The 23,395-nt window shown below is 48.4% G+C and overlaps 1 protein-coding gene across 4 annotated transcripts in view; it reads left to right on the top strand.

Moving 5' to 3' along the window:
- Positions 1 to 23,395, top strand: part of WDR26 (WD repeat domain 26) — a 1,161,882-nt gene that overhangs the window by 264,961 nt on the left and 873,526 nt on the right. For all 4 annotated transcript variants that reach the window (XM_069608652.1, XM_069608650.1, XM_069608651.1 and 1 more), the window contains one exon: positions 14,549 to 14,687. In XM_069608652.1, the coding sequence (XP_069464753.1) occupies positions 14,549 to 14,687 (139 nt within the window). The remainder of the gene's footprint in view (positions 1 to 14,548; positions 14,688 to 23,395) is intronic.

Below are 23,395 nucleotides of genomic sequence, written 5' to 3'. Positions count from 1 at the left end.
GTTTTAATTACCTTAGCTACTTTGATGATCCCATCTATGTTGAAGGTTTTGTAGTATGGCTCGAGTCTATTCAGGCGTGCTTGGGAGCCAACGATAAGGAGTTCCGGCTGATCGTCGTTTAAACAGGCTTTGAGCTGCCATCCAAGCCTGGATTTCCAAGTAACTCTCATTTAATAATTTGGAATCTTTGTCGTAGCACCCAGTGAGTGGAATGAGGACCTGGGTGTCATCCGCTTAATTTGTGTGACACCCATGTTTTCAAGACGATCAAAGAGGAGCTTCGTGAAGATGTTATAAAGCGTGGGTGACGCACAGGACCCCTGTGGGACTCCACTGTAGATAGGTACTGGATCAGCCGATGCTAAGGGAACGAAGACTCTGGTAGTTCTGTTAGATGAGAAGGATTGGATCCACCTAGCTGCATTAGGGGAGAAAGCAGCCGCAATGGATAAGTGTTTGGTCAGGATCTGATGGTCCACGAGATCAAACGCTGCCTGTAGCCCCAGCAGCAGAAGGATGGCTAATTTACCTTTTGTCTTTAGCTTCATCCATTTGGAATTTTAAATTCAGGAGGGCATTTTTTGTGCCGTGCCTCGGTCTGAAACCGGACTGTTTCAGGCCAAGAAGGTTGTTATCTTAAAGGTGTATTTTAATTTTAAGATCGGCTTCTCTGATTTTTTTTTTTGGTTGAAAATCATATTTTATTAACATTTTGAGTTATGACATTGAGTGGCATATGCAAACATAATTCTCAGAACATAATTATAACAACAAACCCCACACATCCCCAGCCCCCGCCCTCCCCCGGTTCGAGCACATGGGTATAGTTCACCTGACGAGTTCATTCAGAGCGTTTCAACGTATGTTCAATTGTTTCTTTGCACACTGGTGTTTTAGGCCCCACATTGAAGGCCTCTCATTTAGTTCTGTCCCCTGTGGCCTTTCTCGTCTGAGGAAAAAGTACCCCACACAGTATTCTCATTTGGCCAGGCGTCCATATTTTTCAAAAAAGGGGAGCCACGGTTCTTCTATATTTGATTTTGATTCATCTATCAGGAGTGTGAGAAACTCCATATCATAAATGGTTTGCACCTTAGTGACCCACTCCTTTTCCCCCGGCATACGTGGACTTTTCCATTTCTGTGCCAAACACCTGTCCGCCACTAACATGATCTGCAGCATGTGGTCCTGGGTTCCCTCGCAGTTCTCACCCACATCAACTCCAAAGAGGAGGAGCCAGGGACATAGGGACCGCTCCACTCAATCAACTCCCTTGATCCAGGATAGCACCTCCCCCAGTATATCTGGACCATCGGGCAGATCCACCACGTGTATATAATCCCCTTTTTGTTTTCTTACATTTCCAACAGTCTGGGTCATATCCCTCCCTCATTTTAGCTATCCTCTGTGTAGGGGGGGGGGGGGGAGTGCCATCTATGTATTACCTTAAGGGCCTGATGCCGAAACTGGAGCAAGGCCCTGGAACGGTTTGCTCGCCTGCACATTTTGGACCATCGCTCGTCGTCTATTACCTCCCCCAGATCTCTCCCACATTGAGTGCGTGCAGGTGGAGGCTCTCTCGGTGCTGAGAGCAAAAGAAGCTTGTAAAGGACCCCCCTTGAGCCCCAGGTTGAGATGAGCAGTCTCTCTAAATCGGTTAAGGCACTTCGAAGGGTGTCGCCCCATGAGGGTTGGTAAGAACTCCCTTGAGCTGGAGGTATCGGAACGGCGATAGGGTGCCCAACCCGAGAGCCTCTTTCAAGGGTTTGGAATGAGCCCCCAAACCAAAGGTGGCCAGCCCTGCTAAGACCGGCTTCGTACCATTTTTGAAATGCAACTGGTTCCGCTATCTTGTCTATAAAGGGGTGAGGAGGCCCAGATGCAGCTCAGCGGGGAGGGCCAGGTCGTGAGCCAGCGATAGTAGCCTCCCTCCTTCCACAGGGACCACAACACTTTCAAGACTGGATGGTTCAGAACCCTTCTGGGGATGCTCTTTCTTGGACCCCATAGCTATTCCTCTAGTGTGACAGGGGCAAGAACCCTATTGTCCATGGCTACCCACTGCCTTTCCGTCCCTGGGGTAAAGTGATCAATCAACACCCTTAGCTTGGGAGGCCCTGTGGTCCGTCTCAAAGTCCGGGTACCGCACCCCGCCGTCCTCCTTCGGTCTGGTTAATACCTCGTAGGAGATCCTGCCTTTACCGGACCAGAGAAAGTTCAAGAGGATGAGTTTTATTTTCGTAAAGAATGTCTTGGGCACCTGCACGGGAAGCATTTGGAACAGGAATAGAAATTTGGGGAGAACCACCGTCTTCACCAGGTTGAGGCGCGCCATCCAGGAGAGCCCCAATCTTGCCCATCTCTCGATATCCCTTTTGATTGCTGACCAAAGTTGGGGGAGGTTGCTGAGGGGGAAAAAGGTTGTCGGGGTCACATGTTACCTGGATACTCAAATATCGGAACCCATCCCTCTATAGTCTGAAAGGGAGCTCCGTCATGTAGCCACAGATTTCTCGAGGTTGACCTTAAAGCCCGAGAGTTCTCCATAGTGCATTAGGCCCTGTAGGATCACGGGACCCGTCTGGGATGGGTTTGTGAAGTATAGGAGTGAGTCATCAACGAATAGGCCGATCTTGCAGTTCGTTTCTCCTATTTGTACCCCTCTAATCGCCGAATCCTTTCGGACAGAGATTGCCCAGGGCTCCATCACCATTGCATATATTAAGGGCAGCCCTGCCTCATGCCTCTTTCCAGGGGGAATGTCTTGGATTTGATGGTCGGAGTGGATTATGCGGGGGAGGCAACCCTCTAATCTAGTCGCCAAGATTCTGGTGAAAATTTTAGCATCTATGTTCAGAAGGGATATAGGTCTATATGATCCACATTCTGCCTGATCCTTGCCTGGTTTGGGTATTACGATAAGAGCCTCTAAAAACTTTGGTGGGATTGAATCTTGGTTTCTAATTTGATTGAATAATTTGGCCAGGGGTTTCACCAGAATAGGTTGACATTGTTTGCAAGTCCGCTGTGTAACCATCTTCCCCCAGGGCTTTACCCGCTTTCAATCTCTTGATGGCTAATTCCACCTCCTCCGATATTTCACCCTCCAAGACATCCCGCTCAGTGTCAGTCGGGGTGGGGAGCGTTCTGCCAGGTAGGTCCGGATGTTTTCCAATGATTCGCTCTCTTGTTTGGTGTAGAGTTCTCTATAGAAATCGGCGCATGAATCCGCTATTTCCTCTTGTCCCTTGTGGACCCTACCACCACTATCTCTAAGGAGACCCACCCCTCGCTCCACTCTACATCCCCGTGTCCTATTTGCCAAGAGGGTTCCCATTTTATCTCCCCGTTCATAATAGCTTTGTTTAGTAGATCTCACCTTCTTGATGACTTCTCCAAAGAGGACAGCATGCAGCGTCTGCCTTTTTCCCTTCATCTCCACTAGGAGGGTCTCCCGATACTCCCTGGGCAGACCTAACCTGGTTCTTAGGGCCCCCAGTTCCGCTCAGATCTGGTTTTCAATTAGACCCCTTTCACGTTTGCGTCTGGAGCCTTCATCTATTAGAAGGCCCCTGAAGGTAGCCTTTGCAGCTTCCCATACCACGGCCATACCCATCTCCCCGTTGTCGTTGGTTTCAAAATAGGCTACCATTTCCTTCCTCATGAACTCCCGGAAAACCGGGTCCCGGAGGAGTATATCGTTACATCGCCATCTTGACTATCTCGTGGAGACTGGGAGCGACCAGTTTGTCACCAATAATTCATGGTTTGCCTCCACCCTTGGGGACTCAACCACCCCCTCCCCTCTTCCGAACTTAGTAGGAGACCGATTCTTGTATATGTATAGTGTGGAGGTGTGATGGTGTATTCCCCTTCTCCCCCCCCCCCCCCCGGTTCGGGCCATGCTCTACGCCATACATCTGTCCAATAGTGTTCCCTCAAAAGGGCCTGCAGGGCTAAATTGTCCTTGGAAGCTGCCCTGGTCTCCACCCCCTCCAATCGGGGGTCCATTATGAGGTTAAAATCCCCACCTAGTATCATAGCCCCATTCGTCCATTTCCCTGAAGATTTGGATCAGGAAGCCTATCTGGCCCGAGTTGGGTGCATATAATGTGGCTAGCATGATACGTTTGCCCTCATAGGTGCCCTTAACCCCTAGAAACCGTCCCCCGAAGCCCCGTTTGGTTTCTATTTCAGTGAGGCGGAGGGCCTTGCCCAAGAGAATGCCCACACCTTCTTCTACGAACTTCTATGGGAGGCCCAAAAGTTGTTTCTGATATTTTTCCCTTTTATCATTGATTCTTTCCCCTGCTTGTAATGTGTTTCTTGTAAGAAGAGGAGCATTAATCGCTGTTTGCAGAACATGTTGCCTGTAAGTGATCGCTTGTTCTGAGAATGTAAGCCTTTTACATTTAGTGTGCCTATTCTTCCCTCAATCATTGTCGTTCTTCATCTCGTATTCTCTGAACCCCTTTGTATAGTTCCATTGTAGAAACCGTTGTGAAGCAAGACCATGGCTCAAACTGACTTTCCCTTGTCCCCTTAACCCCAACTAAACCTTTACCCCCCCCCTTCTCCCTCCCTTGTTCCCTACCTTCCTTACCCATTTTATGAGGTGTTCGTCTACTTCGCCCAACACTAGTCGGGGTTTTGTCAACCATCAATACATCAACCATCCAGAAATTACAAACGCTCCAAAACAACGCCTTGCGAGCAGCGCTTGGCATAAATAAAAGAGCATACATTTCCACCACCAGACGTCAATACACATGGCTATCCACTAACCACAAAATACAATTAAAAATGATCTCCTTGACACACAAAGCTCTCAACAATGCCGCCCCAAGCTACCTCATGAACAAAATACAGAAAAAAACCTCTATCGGACCAACCAGAGCTACCAACACCAACTGTCTAGTAGTACCTAGATTTAAACTAACCACGATTGGTGGCAATAGCTTCCCTGTAAAAGCTGCTAAAACCTGGAATCCACTACCAAACAACTTAAGAGCAGATCAACCTTACCCACTATTTAGAAGGAACGCCATCCAACATTTCATCTCCAACGACCACTTGTCACCGGTCCCTTTCTCCTGCTGAATTATGATATATTACCCGCACCATCTTTTATGCAATTCACTGAATTTTACTCCGGTCTTGTATAATTTGTATATTATTACTGTATCTTGTACAATTTTACTGTATCTTGTATAATTTGTAACTTTGTAATCTTCGCATTATCCTACCTGTTGCGCCCTTCTACCCACGGGTCTGGAGCGCATTAGAAATAAAACAAACAAACCACCAGGGATGCTACCCTGGCCCCGGGAAGCTTATTGATAAGGGACATGCCGTCCCGCCTTACTCTCGGGAATATTTCCAAATTTCTGTTGCTATCGGAGCCCCAAGGAGGGTCCCTCAACCTTATGCCTCTCCCTGCGCCATCCACACATCGTTTATCTCCCCGACCGCGAGTCCCCCAGCGGTCCGGCATTTGGTGTGAATCGGGGCGCCCCCCGCAGTCTCAGAGGCAGTGTGTGGGGCCCGTGAGATGCCCAACCTCTCAGGCCTTCCTTCAGGCAAATCTATAACTTTGCATCATGCCCATTAACCAGAAACCAGCCAACTGTGGCAATACCTTGGGGCAACGTGAGCTTCCCCCGGTCCGCCTGGCCCCCGGGAGATTGTGTAACGAACCTCAGTGGAGTGATTAGACCCATGACTTTTCCCTTGTGTTCATGGAGGACCCCCGCGGGGGGGATGTCTAGTTTTCTGGAATTTTCGGATGCCTTTCACCTTGTTTCTCCTTGGTCAGATCTGGGCCCCAGTGGGGTCCAGTCAGGGTCTCCGTCACCCCCACTCCATTCTTTGGATGTTCCTGGGGGGGTCTCCGAGCAAATCCTCAGTGGCTCTCTGGATGTCCTCCTGTTACGAGTTGGTGTTTCTCACCTTGCCATTCAAACGCCAAGTGGAATGGCTGCCCCCAGCGATATCGGACCCCTTTCTCCTAGAGCCATCTAGTGATGGTCCCGCATTTTTTCCTCATCTGTAGTGTGAGGGCCAAAAGATCCTGAAATATTGCTACCCTAGATTTTCTGTATTGTATGTCTCTCGTTTTCCGCCCTCTCCAGTATCTTAGCTTTGTCTTTGTAGTAGTGGAGGTGCACCAGCACCGAACGCTGGCACCTCCCGCCCCCCCCCGCCCGATGGTTCCTGTCGATCTGAACTGTCTAGGACGATCCTGATGATATCTTGTACCTTCCCCTCTAGACTCGCCTGGGTCTCCCCCTCTGTCTCCACCAGGCCGAAGATCCGCAGGTTTTTTCTCCTTTCGCGATTTTCCATTTCGTTGACCCTAAGGCAGAGTTCCTCTTCGCGGCATCACATCTCACTGGATCTCACCTCTATCTGCGTTTCCAAGAGGTCTGTGAACGCCTGGTTGTTCTCCACCCCCTCCATTCGTCCTTCCAATGTGGAGACCTTGGCCGTGAGGTCGGCCAGTTTAGCCCCCATGTCCGTTCTCATCCCCCTTATTTTGTCGCTTTGATGTTGCTCTGCATGGTGTGCATGTCCGGCGCCCGAGTGGTGGGGCCCCTGTTTCCATCTCTGGATTCCCTGCTGCGAATTGGTATTTTGCCAGGCTTTCCTTCCAACGCATGGGGTCCCGCTACCTCAGACTTTCTGTGGCTTATTGGTATGCGCAATGGTGTCCCTCCGGAACAGAGGTTTATTTCCCATCACCACAGTGATCAGTATGCTCAGTCTCGTGTTGGGCAAGACTCGAGGTCTAATTCACTTGTTTGGGGATCACCCTACCCACTTGATTTCGCTTGGCTACTGCCCCTGTGTATAGCATCTTCAATCCTCCTGGCCTGGCCTTTTATGGTGTATCAGGTTTGGGTCTGCGCCTTGGGGTTGTCCTGGTTTCTTTTCTATGGCTTCATTCAGGGTCCCGGGTGGTTCCCGGTCTGCTCCCCAGAGCCCTGGTTCGAGAGTCTCCACTCGTTCTAATACCGCCTCACCGGCTTCAAGCGGGTCTTCCCCAGCACTGTATGGAGTGGGTGCGTCCTCAAGAGGTAGCCCATGCTTCCCACCCTGTGGTCTTTTACACCCAGTACCGCTTTAAGAAGTGTAAGAGTCTGGTGGAGGGACCCGCCTGCTGTTCACTTTGGTCCGGCTGCCCACTTGGATGCTCGGGGCTGCTTCTGGGTGGCAGAGGGTTTGGGGCTCCCTGGCGTTCCGGGGCTTCTTATGTGGCCCTATGGTGGAGAGACTGATGTCCTTGTCCACAGTTTTTTTGGGGCGTTCGCCTGTGGTGATCCTCGTGTGGGGTTCTGGTGGAGGAGCGGGGGGGCCAGGCACGCTCCCGCGTCAGCCCGGGCCAGCAGATGAACTATGGTGTGGTTAGTGCCCTTATCTCCCCCAAGAGCCGCCTTGCCTGTGTCACCCCGATGCTCTGTGTTGTAGAGCCCAGGCTAGGTGGGAGGGCCGGGCGTGCTCCCGCGTCGGCCCAGGCAGGGGGGGGGAAGCGACTCAGCCGGTCCCCGATTTTCCCATCTATATGGCGCTGCTCCGTGGCTTCGTCCGCCGCCCTCGCGGGACCGCTTCGGCTATTTCAGTATCCCTGGGGCGGAGAGAAGGTGACCCCTCACCGCATGGGCCTCTTCGGCCGGCGTCTCTAAGAGGGCTCCGCTCCGCTCCACTCCAGTACATTGCAGTAGGATCGGCAGCGGTTGAGCAGGCAACCCAGTTGGGGCTCTGGGCCCCTCCCCCCCAAGGGCGTCAAGGAGACATATGGAGCTCGGCTCACATTTGCCGCCGTGTCGGCTGGAGGAGAGGTAACTCCAGAGCCGGCCGACTAATATCTCCAGGTCTGGGGCATCTCCTTGTGTCGTTCGAACACCCCAGGACTCCTCATCGGCTCCGACAGCACATCTTCAAGTTTTGGAGCGGGTTACATTCCTTGGTGTGGCTTTACTCCGCAGATTTCCCGGGGCCAAACGGGGAGCTTGCGGATCAGGCTGCCATCTTGCCTGTGCCCCTTGGTGGCCTCCTATCTAAGATTTGTAGGAGTAAAACTGGACTGTTATAGGCCTGTAATTGGTTGGTACGTTTGAGTAGAGGTTCGTTTTATTTTTAGTAGTGGCATGACGCGCGCCTCTTTGAGATTTCTGGGGTCTGAGCAGCTGGTAAAGGAGGAATGAATCGATGTGGTGATAAATGCTGCCAAGTCTTTTGCTCCATCCTTGATGACTGAAGCTGGGCAGATATCTCCCTGGCATCGTGAGGGTTTAAGCCCCATGATGAGGATTTCCACTTCCATTGAAGTGATTACTGGGGTGTAGAAGAATGGCAGGCATAGCGAGGGTTTGAGGGCATGAGGTTTGTGTGAATGAGCACTAGGAGCCAAGCTGTTCTTTTTGGCATTGATTTTAGTTTGTAGCAGATATTTTGTCCAAGGCATTTGGGATGTTGGCACACCAGGCCTTGTCCTTGACGCAGACGTCTGTAGGTGAGGTCGGGGACTCCAATTCCCTGAGAATGGAAAAGAGCTCTCAAGTGCCAGATTTTGCATTTTGGATTCTAGCATTATAGATCTATTTTGCTATTGGTAATGGCTGATTTGTAGGTGGTGGCAGCAGTGGGGAACTTTTCCTTGTTTAGGATTGATGGGGTCTTTCTCCAGTTAGTTCAGTGGAATCTGCTCCAAGAAGACCTGCAAGAGGTCCCTGAACCAATACGGTCACGCCTACTGGCGATTGTCTCAGGGGGTAGGCAGGTGAATCATAATATTCTGAATACCCTTGATGCTGCAGAGACAGCAGGGATAACTCTGACCCAGGGTACCCTATTGAAGAGGCACGTGTGGTTAAAAAAAATTGTTGCCCTCATTAACAAACAGTTGGAGCAATCCCACCTGTTTGGTAAAACGGTATATGAGGCACTAGAAACCGCAAATAAAGAACATGAGACCTTGAAGTCCTTGAACCAGATAACTCCAAGGCAATTTCAGCAGTGTGGTGGAAGCTCTCGCCACTCTTTTCGTGGACAATCTTTCCCTTGTTCACCGCACAATCAATATAGAAACACATGGTCCTCAGGACAGGGGTCAGCTGCCTCAAATCAATATCAGTCTAGAGGGCACCACTGTGGCAAAGGAAGGGGTAGGAGCACCACCCCTAGAGGCTCCCCAGCTTCCAATCAGAAATGACTCGCTGATCGCGCCCCTTCCCTGCCTCCCCGGTTGGGGGACGGTTAACATCATTCTTCCATGCATGGGAGGGAATTACCACAGACCAGTGGGTGCTCAAGACAGTCACCCACGATTACTGTATCGAGTTCAGCCGACCACCTCGATACCGACCGAAGACCAGGCGACTGTCACCGGAACATCTGAGAATCCTACTGCAAGAGGTTGAGATCCTGCAGGAAAATGGGGCACTAAAAGTTGTTCCCGTTCTACAGTTAAACAAGGGTATTTATTCAGTGTACTTCCTTATACTCCAAAAGGATCTCACCATGTGCCCTGTAGACTTGCGCCCAGCGAACAAATTTGTCAAACCACAAATATTTTGAGTGATAACACCAACAAGTAATCCCACTACTAACACAGGGGGATTACATGGCAACATTGGAAATGAAAGATGCATACCTTTTTAGATTTCAATGTTGTCAGCGCACAGAAAATACCCAAGCTTCATGATAGAGGACAAGAACCATCAGTTCAAGGTCCTTCCCTTCGGCATTGCCTCAGCCCCGAGGGTATTTACAAAGGTGCTGGCAGTGGCTCGCCTGCACAGGCAATCCATCCCAGTTTAACCTTTCCTCGACGACTGACTCATAACAGGGGATTTGTACGGAACATGCCTATCAAACACCCAAAAGACTATATATCTACTCTTCAGTATGGGATTCTCAGAGAAGTCCAGCCTAGACCCCAGCCAAGTCAATTTCTCGGGGCTCTGATTCAGACAGATGACGGCCTCGTCTTCCCCTCCAACGAAAGGGTTCAAAACATGCTGTTTCAAATCCCTCAATATGTAGCCAGTTGGGAGGTGACGATACAGTCATGCGACTGTTGGGAATGATGGCCTCCTGCATTTATTTAGTCCCACATGCACATTTGTCCCATGCAAGAGTGGCTCAACAGCCAGTGGTGTCAGGCCAGCGGTTAATGGGACGATCTAGTGGTCGTCTCGGCAGCTCTCCTTCTCTCTGCAGTGTTGGTAGATGGAAAACCTTGTGACCTTCACCACCCCTGCAGTAGAAGCCACTCTCCTGACGGACGCATCTCTCACGGGGTGGAGGGGCTCACCTCCTCCAGCAGACGGCGCACCGCGTTTGGTCCCCAGCACTAGTGTCCAACCACATAAATCTGTTGGAGCTGTTAGCAGTGTTCAAAGCCCTGAAGACCTTTTAGACACTGTTAAAGGGGAAGACTGTACTAATCCTCACACAGTACTACAGCCATGTATTTCCTGAACAAGCAATGGGGCACTCACTTGCCAGGGTTATCCAAACTGTCCCAGAACATATGGAAGTGGGCTCTCAAACACAAGAGGTTCCTCCTGTCTCAACATGATACAGGGGAACTTTATCTTCTGGCGGACCTACTCAGTAGAGACTTCCCGCTACCCACAGTTTAGAGTAAGCAATCACTTTTATATTCAAATACACAACATCCATTTTTTAAACCGTCGCAACAATGATGGGCTTCCCTTCAGAAAGGTAACAGTTAAAAATGATGCATCATTTTACAATATTAAGCGCATGCCTATGCTTAAGTCGAGCAGAGAACCCACAGGTGGCACTAAAATGTTCAGAAGCAAGCACAAATTTCCTTCCCCAGCCCCACATTTCAGAGGTCTGTTACAAAGGTACTGTGGTTAATCCAGTGGAGTCATCACCAATTCTCTGGTGGTACCCTCCTCCCTTGTGGCGAGGGGATGGCAGCCACTACCTGATCCTGACTCTCGGGGGGGGGTAGGGGGGGTCGGGGTTGAGGGCGGATCATATAGGAGGGGACAGCCACCGAGAGGAAGGAATGATGCATTGGAGGAGAAATGGTCCCCCTGTACCCCTCTTCCCCTGAAGAAAACACCAATATACTGCAAGTGCTAATGGCATACTGTCACTCTATCCAAAGCTCCATGTGTACGTAAAACATCTTCTGTTTCTGACATTTCTTTGCAGAGTTTTGGAACATCATCGTGTTGGAAAACCCATTCTGTCTATGGCCTTCAGTTCCCATAAAGCCACTGAGACGAAGAGGAGAGAAGAGTTCCTGCAAAGTCCAAAGACTAACTTGCAGACTAGTTTCATTCAAAGTAAATTTTCCAGGACATTTAAAAATGTCAACGGCAGTATCCAACGAGGCAGTACGGGTGAGAACCGTGGAAGTGAAGACTGGCACATTCACCTGCCAAACGCGTGTTGCAGACCGTAGTGTTAAAGGAGGAGAGGCGCAGCAGGCATACATGAATGACCGTGGGAGCACTGGGAGGCACAACAGAGCTCCTTGAAGTACAGTTGTTGCAGGAAACCGCGTTCGCTGGTCCGGGCCACAGAACTGAGCTGGGGAGTAACCATAGAGCTGCAGGGAATGCAAAAGACGTCGGCATTGTGTGAGAAGCCAATCCAAGGAGTAAGCTTCAACGCAGAGGCACACCATAAGTTGGTGATGCCACAAACTATCCGTGCCCAGAGCCATTGGGGACCCAGGGTGTACCGACAAAGACGCAATCAAGTGAATTAATCATGAGATATTTTGGACAATACTCAAAGTCTATTTAAATGCAGACATACTTTAATGTTAAACCTAGATTTCCACGAAAGATTTGAATACCAACAGGAAAAAGTGCAGCAACGGAGTCGGAACAAATATACGTGCATGAGATGTCAATGTGGGAGAGAGCTGAAACAAGTGTTGCCCGAAGTAAAGATATTCTAAAAAACAAAGTAGATGCTGATTTGATATATTTAAAATCACAAACCATTAAAGGAATTCCTGCTGAGAAGACACCAGGTAGCTGCCATTTGGGGACAGATGCCTGGCAGGGGAGTACACCACAACGTCTGTAATATCCCAAAGGAAAGAGGATTCCTGGCAAGGGAGTATACCAGGTAAGCCATTAAACTGGTGAAAAGAACCTTGTGGCAAGATACCTGTCAGGGGAATATACCAGGGGATATGAGGAGTACATAAGAAAAGTCCATAAAGGAAGTCCTGGCAGTCCATAAAAAGAATTCTGAAAATGTTGAGAGGAATCCTGGTACAGGAGTACCCAAGACAATTCTTCCAGATTATAAGAAAAGTGAAAGAGACTATTCTTTGTTTGGAAGTCTTGAATCTGGTTTGAATACCTCACTGTTTAAAAAAGAGACTTTGGCCATCTTGCTAAACATCCAGGTGAAGGGAACTATCCTGTTTTCAAAGAGTTTGTCCTTTTAGGGGTTGTGGGGGGGTCAAGGGGAGGAGGGAAACCTTATTTGGATTTATTTTTGTTATGAGTATGAACACTTTTTTCCACTAAACATAAGTTGGAGATATTTCCTTGCACTCTTAGTTGTTTCTAGTGTTGGGGTCAGTTTAGAATGTTTTGGACACGAGGAGGGTTTCCAAGTTGCTAACTACTTGACAGACTTCTTAGTTTTAGTTGTTGATGAACCTCCTTCCTTCGGATATGGCTAGAGGGGTTTTTCTAACCCATTTCTGTAAAATGTCTGACAATGAGAATACTAAAACTTTGACCGCCTCTCATTTCTGAACCCCCCCCCCCCCAGTAGACACGTTCACAGCTATAAAGGTGTCCCATAAAGATATCCATGCAGCCATCTTGACAGAAGCTGATCAGTGCTAAGCAAATGGAATCCCTGCTTGGATTATCATGTCTTTTACATTCTGTTGCACGCAGTACTACCAGGATAACCAATTGCAAAGTGTGTCTCATAGTGCATAACTGTGATGCTTAGAAGTAATTTTTACAAGGCACCGAACGAAGTGAAAATTCACAATTTAATAAAATTTCTCATTCTATGTCCGGTTTATGCTAATTTGTTTTCATAAGGCTTTTTGCAATGGTTTGTCAAGTTCCACCCTATGGCAGATGTACTGTACAATGATGTATGTTAGTTTAATACAGCCATTCAGTATCGAGGTCCATCTAGCTTCCGTGTCGAGTTGGTTATCAGAGATCTTGAAAAGTCACCAAAGAGGCCTCTATGAGGGGCAAGGGCTGGGCATATCCTGATGAGATGATGCAATGTTTCAGGTATTTCCAAGCCAAGACAAAAATAGAATTGGTCGGCCATGAGGATTTGTCTAGTTTTTGCTTGTCTGTCGCATTGGAATGATGTTCAAGTGAATTTTCATGAACAGCTCGCGGATAGAGTGGTCTGGGAAGAGGTACAGGTACTGCGGGAGCTCGTTGATTCCTCGAATACCGGTGTCGCAATGCAGGTTCATGGATTACTTTATTTCATGTGTGGTTAGGATCCAGTCATTTCGTTGGATCCTCACTTTCGCATGTTGCAGTCCATTTATTAGCATTTCTTATGCATTGTCTTCTTTTATCATCTATTGTTCAAGACCATTTCCATGCTTTTTGCCATATTTTAATGTTGTTCCAGCCCAAGGTATTGGAGGTATATCAGCTGCAGCAGGTAACTTGCCTTGTTTCCATTTTCCGTTTTGCCCACGCCAAAGTTGTAACTATGAGAAGGGGTTGGGGTTCTTTTTATTCAACATTTTTATAAGATGTGCCTGTACCACTTCCATCTATTTCATATATAAACATTATCATTTGACGAAACCGGATGTAGAAATGTAGTTATGTTGCATTAATAGACCAGTCAAGGTGCTTATCATAGTGACAAACGTTTTGTAAGAATCCAGATATTAGCATTGAAACGAAAATTCATCATTACAACCTTCTCACTTGTGCCAATTTGGCAGGCAGATTATGTTCTTATCACTTCCTATAAGATTGTTTTCGGACTTAACCAAAACAATGCAGTTGAGTTCACTAGAGGAAATGTAACAATTTCCTCTAGTGAACTCCACTGCAGAGCACACTGCCTTCCAAATCTTGGGCAGCAAAAATCTGAAAACACTTTCACTTACATAACATAGAATATGACGGGCTTGATTAATAGAGGAAGAAAGTACAATAACTTTCTAATCCCTGCAACCTTCAAAACGTACATATAATGTTATGGAACCAAAATGAGGGCCAAAATGAGGTTGAAGGGGCGTAGTTTGGACAACGCGGACAGAGTTGAAGTGGCCGAATCTGGTGACGTTGCAGAGTCTGGCAGAGGTGAAGTAAAGATGAGGGGGCACATGCACTTATTTGGGTGTAGGGCAGTAGAATGTCTACATACCGCTGCTGATAGAGGGTACAGCCAGCTGTGTTAGTGAATTACTGTTGTCTTAATCCAACTATCTGTATTACATGATGGGTAATAATTCCATGGTTGGCGTGTTTGTGTTAAACACTTTCTAATGCTTGGGCAGATTAATACTTGCACATTTTATTTTCCCATCTAGGAAACAATTTCCATGTTACACTCAGCAAATTCTGACAGAGCACTGTAATGAGGTGTGGTTCTGTAAATTCTCCAATGATGGCACAAAACTAGCAACTGGCTCAAAGGACACCACTGTTATTATCTGGCAGGTTGACTCAGTAAGTATTTAAGTCCTGTTTCTCTGTTAATGTATACATTGCATTTCTGACAAATCGTAACTTTAAAACTACAAAGGCCTGAACCACTGATACAGTATACTTATGCTTTCTAAAACATATGTGGTATATTTAGTTTGATGTGTGCATGATGGCATGAACAAGTGTTGAGCTTCTGATTTCTGAAAGGCATTAAAATAGTTTCAAATGTATGTCCTCTTTATGGTCTAGAGACACTAATCTCCCTTTATATGTCTTGTAAGACTTGGGATATAAATTAAAATGGGGGCAATGAAAAACTCCATATTGGTTGGTCAACGGAACTGCCAATGCCACCCCCACAGGAAGTGAGAGTGCAGGGACCGAAACTAGCCCAAACGAGTTGGGATCATTATGAAGGCTGCCATGGTAGCAAAAAGCCCACATGGTCAGAATGGCCATTTGAGGCCACCTTGTGGTCACATAGACAAAGGGACTCCCTAGAAAACAAAGTGACAGGAGCAGGATTTAAACCAACCTTTGTAGCCCAATGGCCACCAAAAAGGTGCACTGGGTTTCCAATGCAGTAAAATGGCGTGCACCCTTGGGTGTACCAATTGCACAAAGGCAGAACTAGACTGGGTACCTTAGAGCTGACCCAACTCCATATACCCTTTCATCAGGTGTAAAGGGAAATAATGGCATGGGAAGTTTAGGAGTCCCTCTGGCCACATAAAAGGCACCAAGGACCCAAAAAGACAGGGTGGAGGGAGGAGGGGATGAGCGAATATTTGCCCTAGAATCTCCAGAGTAGGAATTCTGGCTTTACTCCTAGTCAAGCTTTGAATTAACGTGCCACTACTCCAGCATGGTAAATGCTGGGAATAAAGGACAGAACCTCGGAAGCATCTCCTGAAGTGCCGACTGTTTGGCGCTGCATCATTCTCTGTTGGTTCCTTCAGCTCGTGTTGCTAGTATTGGGAGAAAAGCCTGAAGCCCCACCCACTGTACCCAGAATTACCATAAATGGGCATGGACGCACGCACCAGCGTGCGCACACCGGAAGTGCCTCCTGAAGTGGCCACTGTTTGGCTGTTCGGCTGGCCAGATGGCTGACGGCTGGATAGAATATCTAGTTGTAATGATTGCATTACTCTATTTCAGTTGCTTGTCACTCAGTGTATGAAGTTTACAACATCGTATGTGCTTGTACTGTGGTAAGCCCATCTGCTCTGCGATATCTTTGAATGCACGCGATTGTACGCTATGAAGTTAACTTGTGCATTGTACTGCATGTTTGATCTTATTTGTTCCGGGAGCACTCAGAACTGTTCCTCACAGTTAGACTCTGTCAAAGTGGTGTACCTCATACAGTTGATTTCTTAGCTGTGATGGCATCCTCTCTAGTTAATGTGTTGTAGGCTGTTACGCTTGCTTTGTATGACAAAAGTGCTTGGATTTATTGACTGAAATGATAGGTTATTTATAACTCGCTTGATACCCAGTGGTTTCTAAGCGTGGACTCACGGATCGAACCTGTGTTGCTCCGTGTCATTTTGCTTCCAAGGAGAGCACGTTGCCCCTGAGCTATTCTCCTGAGACTGCGTATAACATTACAAACTCATTTCTCCCCAACGCTGTAATTATTGTACTGATTTCTGTTAAAGGTCACTGCTAACAATTGAGCGATTGTGACTCATTTCAAAAGCTGTGTCGCTAAAAGATTGAAGTGTCGTGCAAGGCATACAATTGTAAATGAAACATAACTTTGCTTGTGACTTTAGTAGCACTGGCAAAACAACTACTAGTAATACTTGCATTATGGTAGGGGAAATTCATAGCGGCATATGCCTCACGGAGTCATCTGCCTCTTGCACTTAACCAACCGGTGACACTTTGACATTACCAATTAAGTAGGTATTGACGTGCCTGCGCATAAAAATTGAAGACTTGAATTTGCAAAGCACTACGAATCAGTCATCGGATGTACCCAAAGACACAATACTTTTCCAGCAATGGATCTTTCATGGATTCACATGCTGTGAAAATGTCCTGTCACCAGGCTGGGAAACCTCGGTAACTTTAATATAGCAGTTTGCCTATGGAAAACCTAGATACTTTGAGTGTCCTATCAACGTCTTTATGGGTTCATTAGGCTGCACCAATAGGACTTCCAGTATAAATGGCCCCGCCCCGGCGGCTTACCTTCAGATTTCAACCGTCTCCACTGTGGGATCACCTCGTGTTCTCTTTTGAGAATTGTTTGTTGCTCTTCCGATTTTCTACAGCTACATTGCTACGGTGAGTTCCAGGCCCATCATGTCATCTGCGGGCCCGAAGAAATTGCTGTTCCATCCATGCGAGAACCGTGGAGAACTGCAAGATTTGCAAGGGGTTCTCCCAGAAGACGCTCAAAAACAGTAACCAGCGGCTCATTTGCTGGTTGAATGAAGGGGCCTATCCAGGATTGGAGGTTGGATCGGTCCGCGGGGGCAAGTCTTCCACTTCTTCGGCAAAGAGGTCTCCTCCGCGCTCGAGGGCGCAGTTGGCGGAACAAGCGCCAAAGAAACCGCGCTTGGCTTCAGGTTTCGTAAAAGGCAGTGAGAGTATGGTGTCAAGGCTGGTGCAGACAGGTGTTGGGGAGAATTCTCAAAAATGTACTAATTCCCTTCACCTTGGAGACCCCCAGCAACTTTGCTGTATTTTGTGGACTTGATTTTTTTTACAGTGTGTGAGCCTTTTTCCCACTCATGTATTTTGACATGTGTTTTACCTGTGTTTTCCTTGGTTATGAAGTCTAACCAGCTCCATAGGCATCATCTTTTCTTGTCACACAGCACCCTCCGTGCAGTGGCACAGGGAAACCTTTTCAGGCTTTCCCAAGGTTTACTACTGTTTCCCAGAGTAAGTAAAGTGAAATTGACTTTACTAGTCGTTTAAATTCCTAGACCGAGCACACCCTATTTTACAATAGAGTGCTGGAGGGGTTACTTGGTATCCCCTATATCTAGATACTCATGTAGCAGTCAAATGCTACCCTTTACTCTCAGAATGGCTGGTGGCAGTGATTTTACAACAAACTACCATGATTTTTCCCAACTGCAAACTGTTCGTAGCTCCGGTAATGTTAAATCGGAGGAGCCATGTTTTTCAAGATGGCGTCTGAGCCCCCTTTGTTAAAACGAGTCCCAGTCTTCTTTTTTTGCCATTTCTTTTTGGAAAGTTCCTTCTACAGTTTTTCTCTGTGCGCCAAACCAGGTTTGGTCTTTGTTCATTCGCCTTTGGCGGGCTTCAGGAGTGAAGACAGCCTCTGGTGCCCGAGTGTGTGGGGTAGGCAGGAAGTAAGGGAGGTGCCCGAAACTCCCTGTGCTTGGTCTCCTAGGAGACCCAAATGCACTCTGTGTTGATTGGCTGGCTGACTGTTCGGCAAGGACAGCCACCCTGCTGGGTGAGTCGCAGCTAAGCTGGAATGAATGGGAGAGAACTGAATAAAAGGCGAGTCTCTTGGCTTGGAAGGCAGAGCCGACCACTGCAACAAAGGAACCGAAGAAGAGCTTTATGAGGACGGCTGCTGCAACTTCTGGACCATTGGTTTGTCCGGTGAAGCCCTGCTGCAGGTCCGAATCGCCAAGTTCACATCGACAGAGAAACCCTGCTAAGGACGACTTCTCCCTTTTTGATTTGGCAAGACCAATCCACTCCCAAGGAAGCCACCTGGACACCTATCTCTGAGCTGGTTATTTTTCTTCAGAGTGCTGCAGGAAACCGTATAGCCAGGGAGAGGGACACCAGATTGTGTGCGTTACTTGTAAGCTGGCCAAAATCGTTTGGAAGATCCTCCGGACTCTCACGGTGTCGGACAGACCGAGCATGACCCTCCTCAGCTGAGTGTAGGACCTCCAGAAGCAAGGACAGTCCACCTTGGAAGCTAGAACCACCGTTGTTACCAGTGTGGTAGCTGGAATGCGAAACAGCCACTGAATTTGGAGTTTGCCAGTTGCGAGCTTGAACCATTCCAGTGCAGGAGTCCCCTGATGTCCTCACTCTTGTCCCCACGACTGAGGCCCAGGAACAGTGAGATCTGCAGGAACTGCCAGGAACACAAGTCATCAGCTGCATCTTTTTCTTCATTGTAAGGTACTGTAAAACAAGACGGAGAGAACTTAAAGTGCTTGAAACTTTTGCAACTCACAGGCCTAATCAGTTTGTGACCCAACATATGATTCTTCTTTTTACAAACTGCTTCAAAGAACTTGTAACTCACAGGCCTAATCAGCTTGTGACCCAACATATGATGATTCTTGTTACAAACTACTTCAAAGTACTTGTAACTCACAGGCCTAATCAGCTTGTGACCCAACATATGATTCTTCTTTTTACAAACTACTTCAAAGAACTTGTGTAGAGACCTTTCTGTTTAACCACCAGAACTGCTTTATCCTATCCAAGACTTCAGCCCATTGACTTTGGCCTATACTATTGAGTTGACTCTTCTGGTGAACTCAAAGTATTTACACTGTCTAAGAATAATTGTATTCTTTCATTTTCCAATAACCTTTGCCTTTTACTTACTTTTTAAGGAGTGTACAGTATTGAAGTATATTTGTGTTACTATATGATTGCCCCCTTCTGAGTGTTTTATAATTGGACTGATAAGTTGTTGTTAGAAGAAACCTTGTGTACGAGTCTATTTGAATACTTGTAACTGTGAATCTTTGCAACTCCACTACTGCTCACATTTCCCCTCTTGAGATGAGCATGGCTGCTGAACACACTACCAAAACAGTGTAGTGTACAGACTTATACCAGAGGTTAGTTTGTTTACACCTGAAGTCATAGTAGTGTGTAGTGTTCCCAAAGGGTACTGCATACACATTTTGCCTAACAGGCACGGGTTGGGCGGCCTCGCTCCAGGCACACAGGCACCACGGCCTGAGCAAGGATTCCAGTGGCCGGCCAGAGAAGTCTGGGGATCCATTGCGCAGGCCCTTGTCTTCGAACAAGAAGTCGCAGTCACATTCGTCATCCTCGTGGACGAAGAAAGTAGTTGTCGTAGGACTGGCGTCATTCGCCGTCTGGCAAAAAAAAGTTCCAGCTCTGCATCCAAGCAGTCATCTTTGCCCGCAGAGTGGGGCCTCGATCCCGAAAACTACGAGCTTGTTGACGGTAGTGCCCCCGTCGACAACTGCTGTGATGCCACCGATTTCTACATCCACCTTGCCGACTACCTTGGCTATGGCCTTACTGGTGACCACGATGTTGACTGCCTTGACGATGGCTGTTTCAGCGAGGGTGGGACTTCTGAGTTCTGCGGGTCCCCTTAGGTCTGACGGAGACCTATTGCCTTCCGGGGAGGTGCCGTAGCAGTCTGGGACCAGCTTTGCTCCTTTGCTCCCAATGGACATTCTACAGCGAGATCCCTCCACCTACGATGTGGCCTCTAGTCTGGAGTCGTCGTCCCATCTGTTCCTGGACCCTTGGTCGTTGGGCCTACGGCCGGCTGTTCCATCCACGTCAGACGGCCTGGGGGCTGTTCCGCCTCAGTATCCGTTAGAAAACCTGCACTCCATGCTCTCCATGTAGGTGCTGACTATGCTGCAGTCGCTCTTCGGACATTTGGATGCCCGGCTCCTGGTGCCCCAAACCCCGGTGGAGCCTTGGGAGAGGGAGGTCCAGCTGTTCCTCGACCGGAGGATGTAGTGGGTACCCCTCACCAGGGTCCACCAAGGAAATCTCCCCGGGTTTGGCCTCCGGTTCCATATCCTAGAGGATACACCCCTCCTCGTAGGGATCTGAAAGAAGGGGAGCTGGTGGAGTCTGAACCCGGTGGCGTCCCGCAACACTCTCTCTCGAGGGTGTCGTCCTCGCCCAGGCGGGGGGATTCCTGTGATACGGACCCAGAGGTGGATCCCCCGAGCAGTCCAGCACAGCACTCTCCCCCGAACGATGTCCGAGCTTTTCATGCCATGATGGCCAAGGCTTGCCACGAGGTTGGCCTTACTCCGGTGGAGGAGGAGAGAAAAAACGGCCTTTTATTCGATCATATGGGGAAAAGGCGGAAGGCGGTCTTCTCTATCCCCATCTTGGACCACGTTTGACAGGAAGGGCTTTGCGCGATGCGCCATACTTTCACGGTCAAGGGCCGCTTGGAGAAAAAGTTCAAGGCACCTGAGTCCACGCCGAAGTGCCTCACATCGCAGCCCACGCTGGAGTCAGTGGTGTCGGCGGCTGCTAGTAGGAAGGCACGTAGCCAGCATAAGTGTGCGACTCCCCCGGACTTTGAGGGCTGGAAGTTGGATGCTTTTGGCAAGAAGGTGCTGACGGTGGGGGTGATGACGGTGAAGGCAGCCAACTTGTTGGCCATTATGGAGTGCTACGACAGGGAAATGAGGCAAAGGTTGGCACAGCTGCTGGACCATCTGCCTGAGCAGCAGCGTAAGGAGGCGATGCTTCTGATTCGTGAGGGGGAGGAAGCCTCCGATTGTAGCATTAATATTGCAGTGGACCTGGCAGACTCTGTGTTTAAACCGATAAATAATGGGGTCGTCCTCGATTTCCGACCTGAAGTGCAGCATAAAGTGGTGGACATGCCTTGCGCGGGCAAGCAGCTGTTTGGGGAGAAGATTGACGAGCTTCTAAAAAATATGAAGGAGGGTTTGGATACGGCGAGGTCCCTGGCGACACTGCAGGGTAGGCGTTCATTCTGCCCCTTTTGCTCATTTAGGGGAGCCTCTGGCAATGCCAGGTTTGTGGGATTGCGTGACAAAGGCTGCAGATGCTCCAGCTATTCCTCTCGGGGGTCGGGTTTCATCGATCTTACGTCAGATCAGCGAGCCAAGGACTATCCAAGTCAGCAGCAGAGGTTTTGCCTCCTCTAGTAGAGGCTGCCAGTCCAAGCCTCAACAATGACTGCCACAAGGGCAGTCGCCTTGGAGGGAGAGTGGCGCAACATGTCGAAGAGTGGCGTTTGATTATGACGGACCGCCGGGTGCTGGATGAAGGCCAATACCGCCATTCGTTGGAGTTCTGGCGTCCACCACTCCCTATTCCACCGGTGAAGTCTCGCAGCCGCATCTGCAGGTCTTGCGGCGCGGGGTGCGCCCGATGCTGGCGAATAGAGCTATAGAATAGGTCCTGCATTCGGAGAAAAAAAAACAAAAAAAAAAAAGGAAAGTGCCGCCCCATTCTAGACCTGAGGCCCCTAAACAAACATGTGAAACGCCAAAACTTCAGGATGCTAACGTTGCAGGACGTTATATAGGTGGTGCAGCCTGGGGAGTTCCAGGCGTCTTTGGATCTAGAAGATTCTTATTTCCACATCCCAATGCACCCCAAACATCGCAGGTTTCTACAGTTTGTGGTCGGCGACGAGCATTACCAGTTTCTGGTCCTCCCCTTTGGCCTCAAGTCGGCTCCCAGGACATTGACCAAGTGCCTGGCTCTGATGACGTCTTACATCCACATGGAAGGTCACCATGTTTATCCCTACCTGGGCGACTGTTTGGTCAGGGGGCGACTCGTCAGCGGGCGTCTGAGTCTCTCCACAGCTATGAGCCGGTTACAGGGTTAAGGCTTTGCAGTCAACTTCGTAAATTCTTGTCTGACGGCCTCCAGAGACTTGGTTTGTCTGGGAGTTCATTGTCATACGCATCTCAATCTGGTAAAGCAGTCTGTGGAAAGGATAAAGAAGCAGTCGTCCATGGCAGGTCCCTTGGTGCCGGGGATGTCTATCATGGTCCAGGAATACATGTCTCTTCTAGGCTCCATATCGTCCTGCATCCAACTCATTCCGAATTGTCGGCTTTCAGTGCAGGAGCTTCTTGCTTCAAGATGGTCACAGTTCTCGGATCCTGGTACAACAAGATTCTCATCTCCGGAGCGTTGGCAGACTCCCTGAAATGGTGTACCTGCTCCGGCAACATAGTTGCTTCTTGATCTCTCGGCAGCTTTCGACTAAGTGGACCACAAGGTCATGTGCAACCACCTCGCTACAGCTGCACATTTCTCCCAGGGATGGTGGGTACAACGCACGTCACTATAGGGATAGTGTTACAGACACGCCTTGTCGACGTCCCCTTTTTGACTACGAAAAACAAAATGCAATACTCTGCAGTGACCACTGGATGTTGGACTATGCACAGCATGTGAATCTAAGCAGATACAACCATCAGCAATGCTTTTACGGTAAGTAATGCATTGTCATATTCACTAAGCCCCTTTTTGATGATCTGGATTATCTTGGTGTCACCTACACTAACTATGCAGATGATGCCCAGATTCTCATACCACTTATGGGCGATTTATAAGGGATCGGCCTTGGTAAATAAAATGTACATAATCATCCAGGCATGGATGGCAGTCCATGGTCTATGCCTGAATGACAAAACTGAATTCATCATTCTGGGCACTACGCCTAACCTCAACAAACTTGGTCACAAATACACCTCCTTAATCATTGACGGTAATACCATCAAGTTCGCCTCAGAGGTCAAAACCTTTGGCAAAGGTTAGACTGGAATCTCGGTAAAAGCCTAACAGGTTGGCTCCATGGCCTCAGCCATGGCCTATACTTGTAAATTGATCAGAGCAGGCAGACTGTTCTTGTCAAATAACAGCTGTAACACTCTCACGAGAGCCTTAATATTATCCAAACTGGACTATTGCAACGCCCTATATCTAGGTGCTATTAAATACACCGTCGGAAAAATTCAGACTCTGCAGAACGCTCTCAG

Source organism: Ambystoma mexicanum, chromosome 4q, assembly GCF_040938575.1.
Source record: "Ambystoma mexicanum isolate Mex_15411 chromosome 4q, UKY_AmexF1_1, whole genome shotgun sequence".
Taxonomy (NCBI): Eukaryota; Metazoa; Chordata; class Amphibia; order Caudata; family Ambystomatidae; genus Ambystoma; species Ambystoma mexicanum.
Note: the sequence above shows the minus strand (reverse complement) of the source record. Positions and strands in the feature narration are given on the sequence as shown.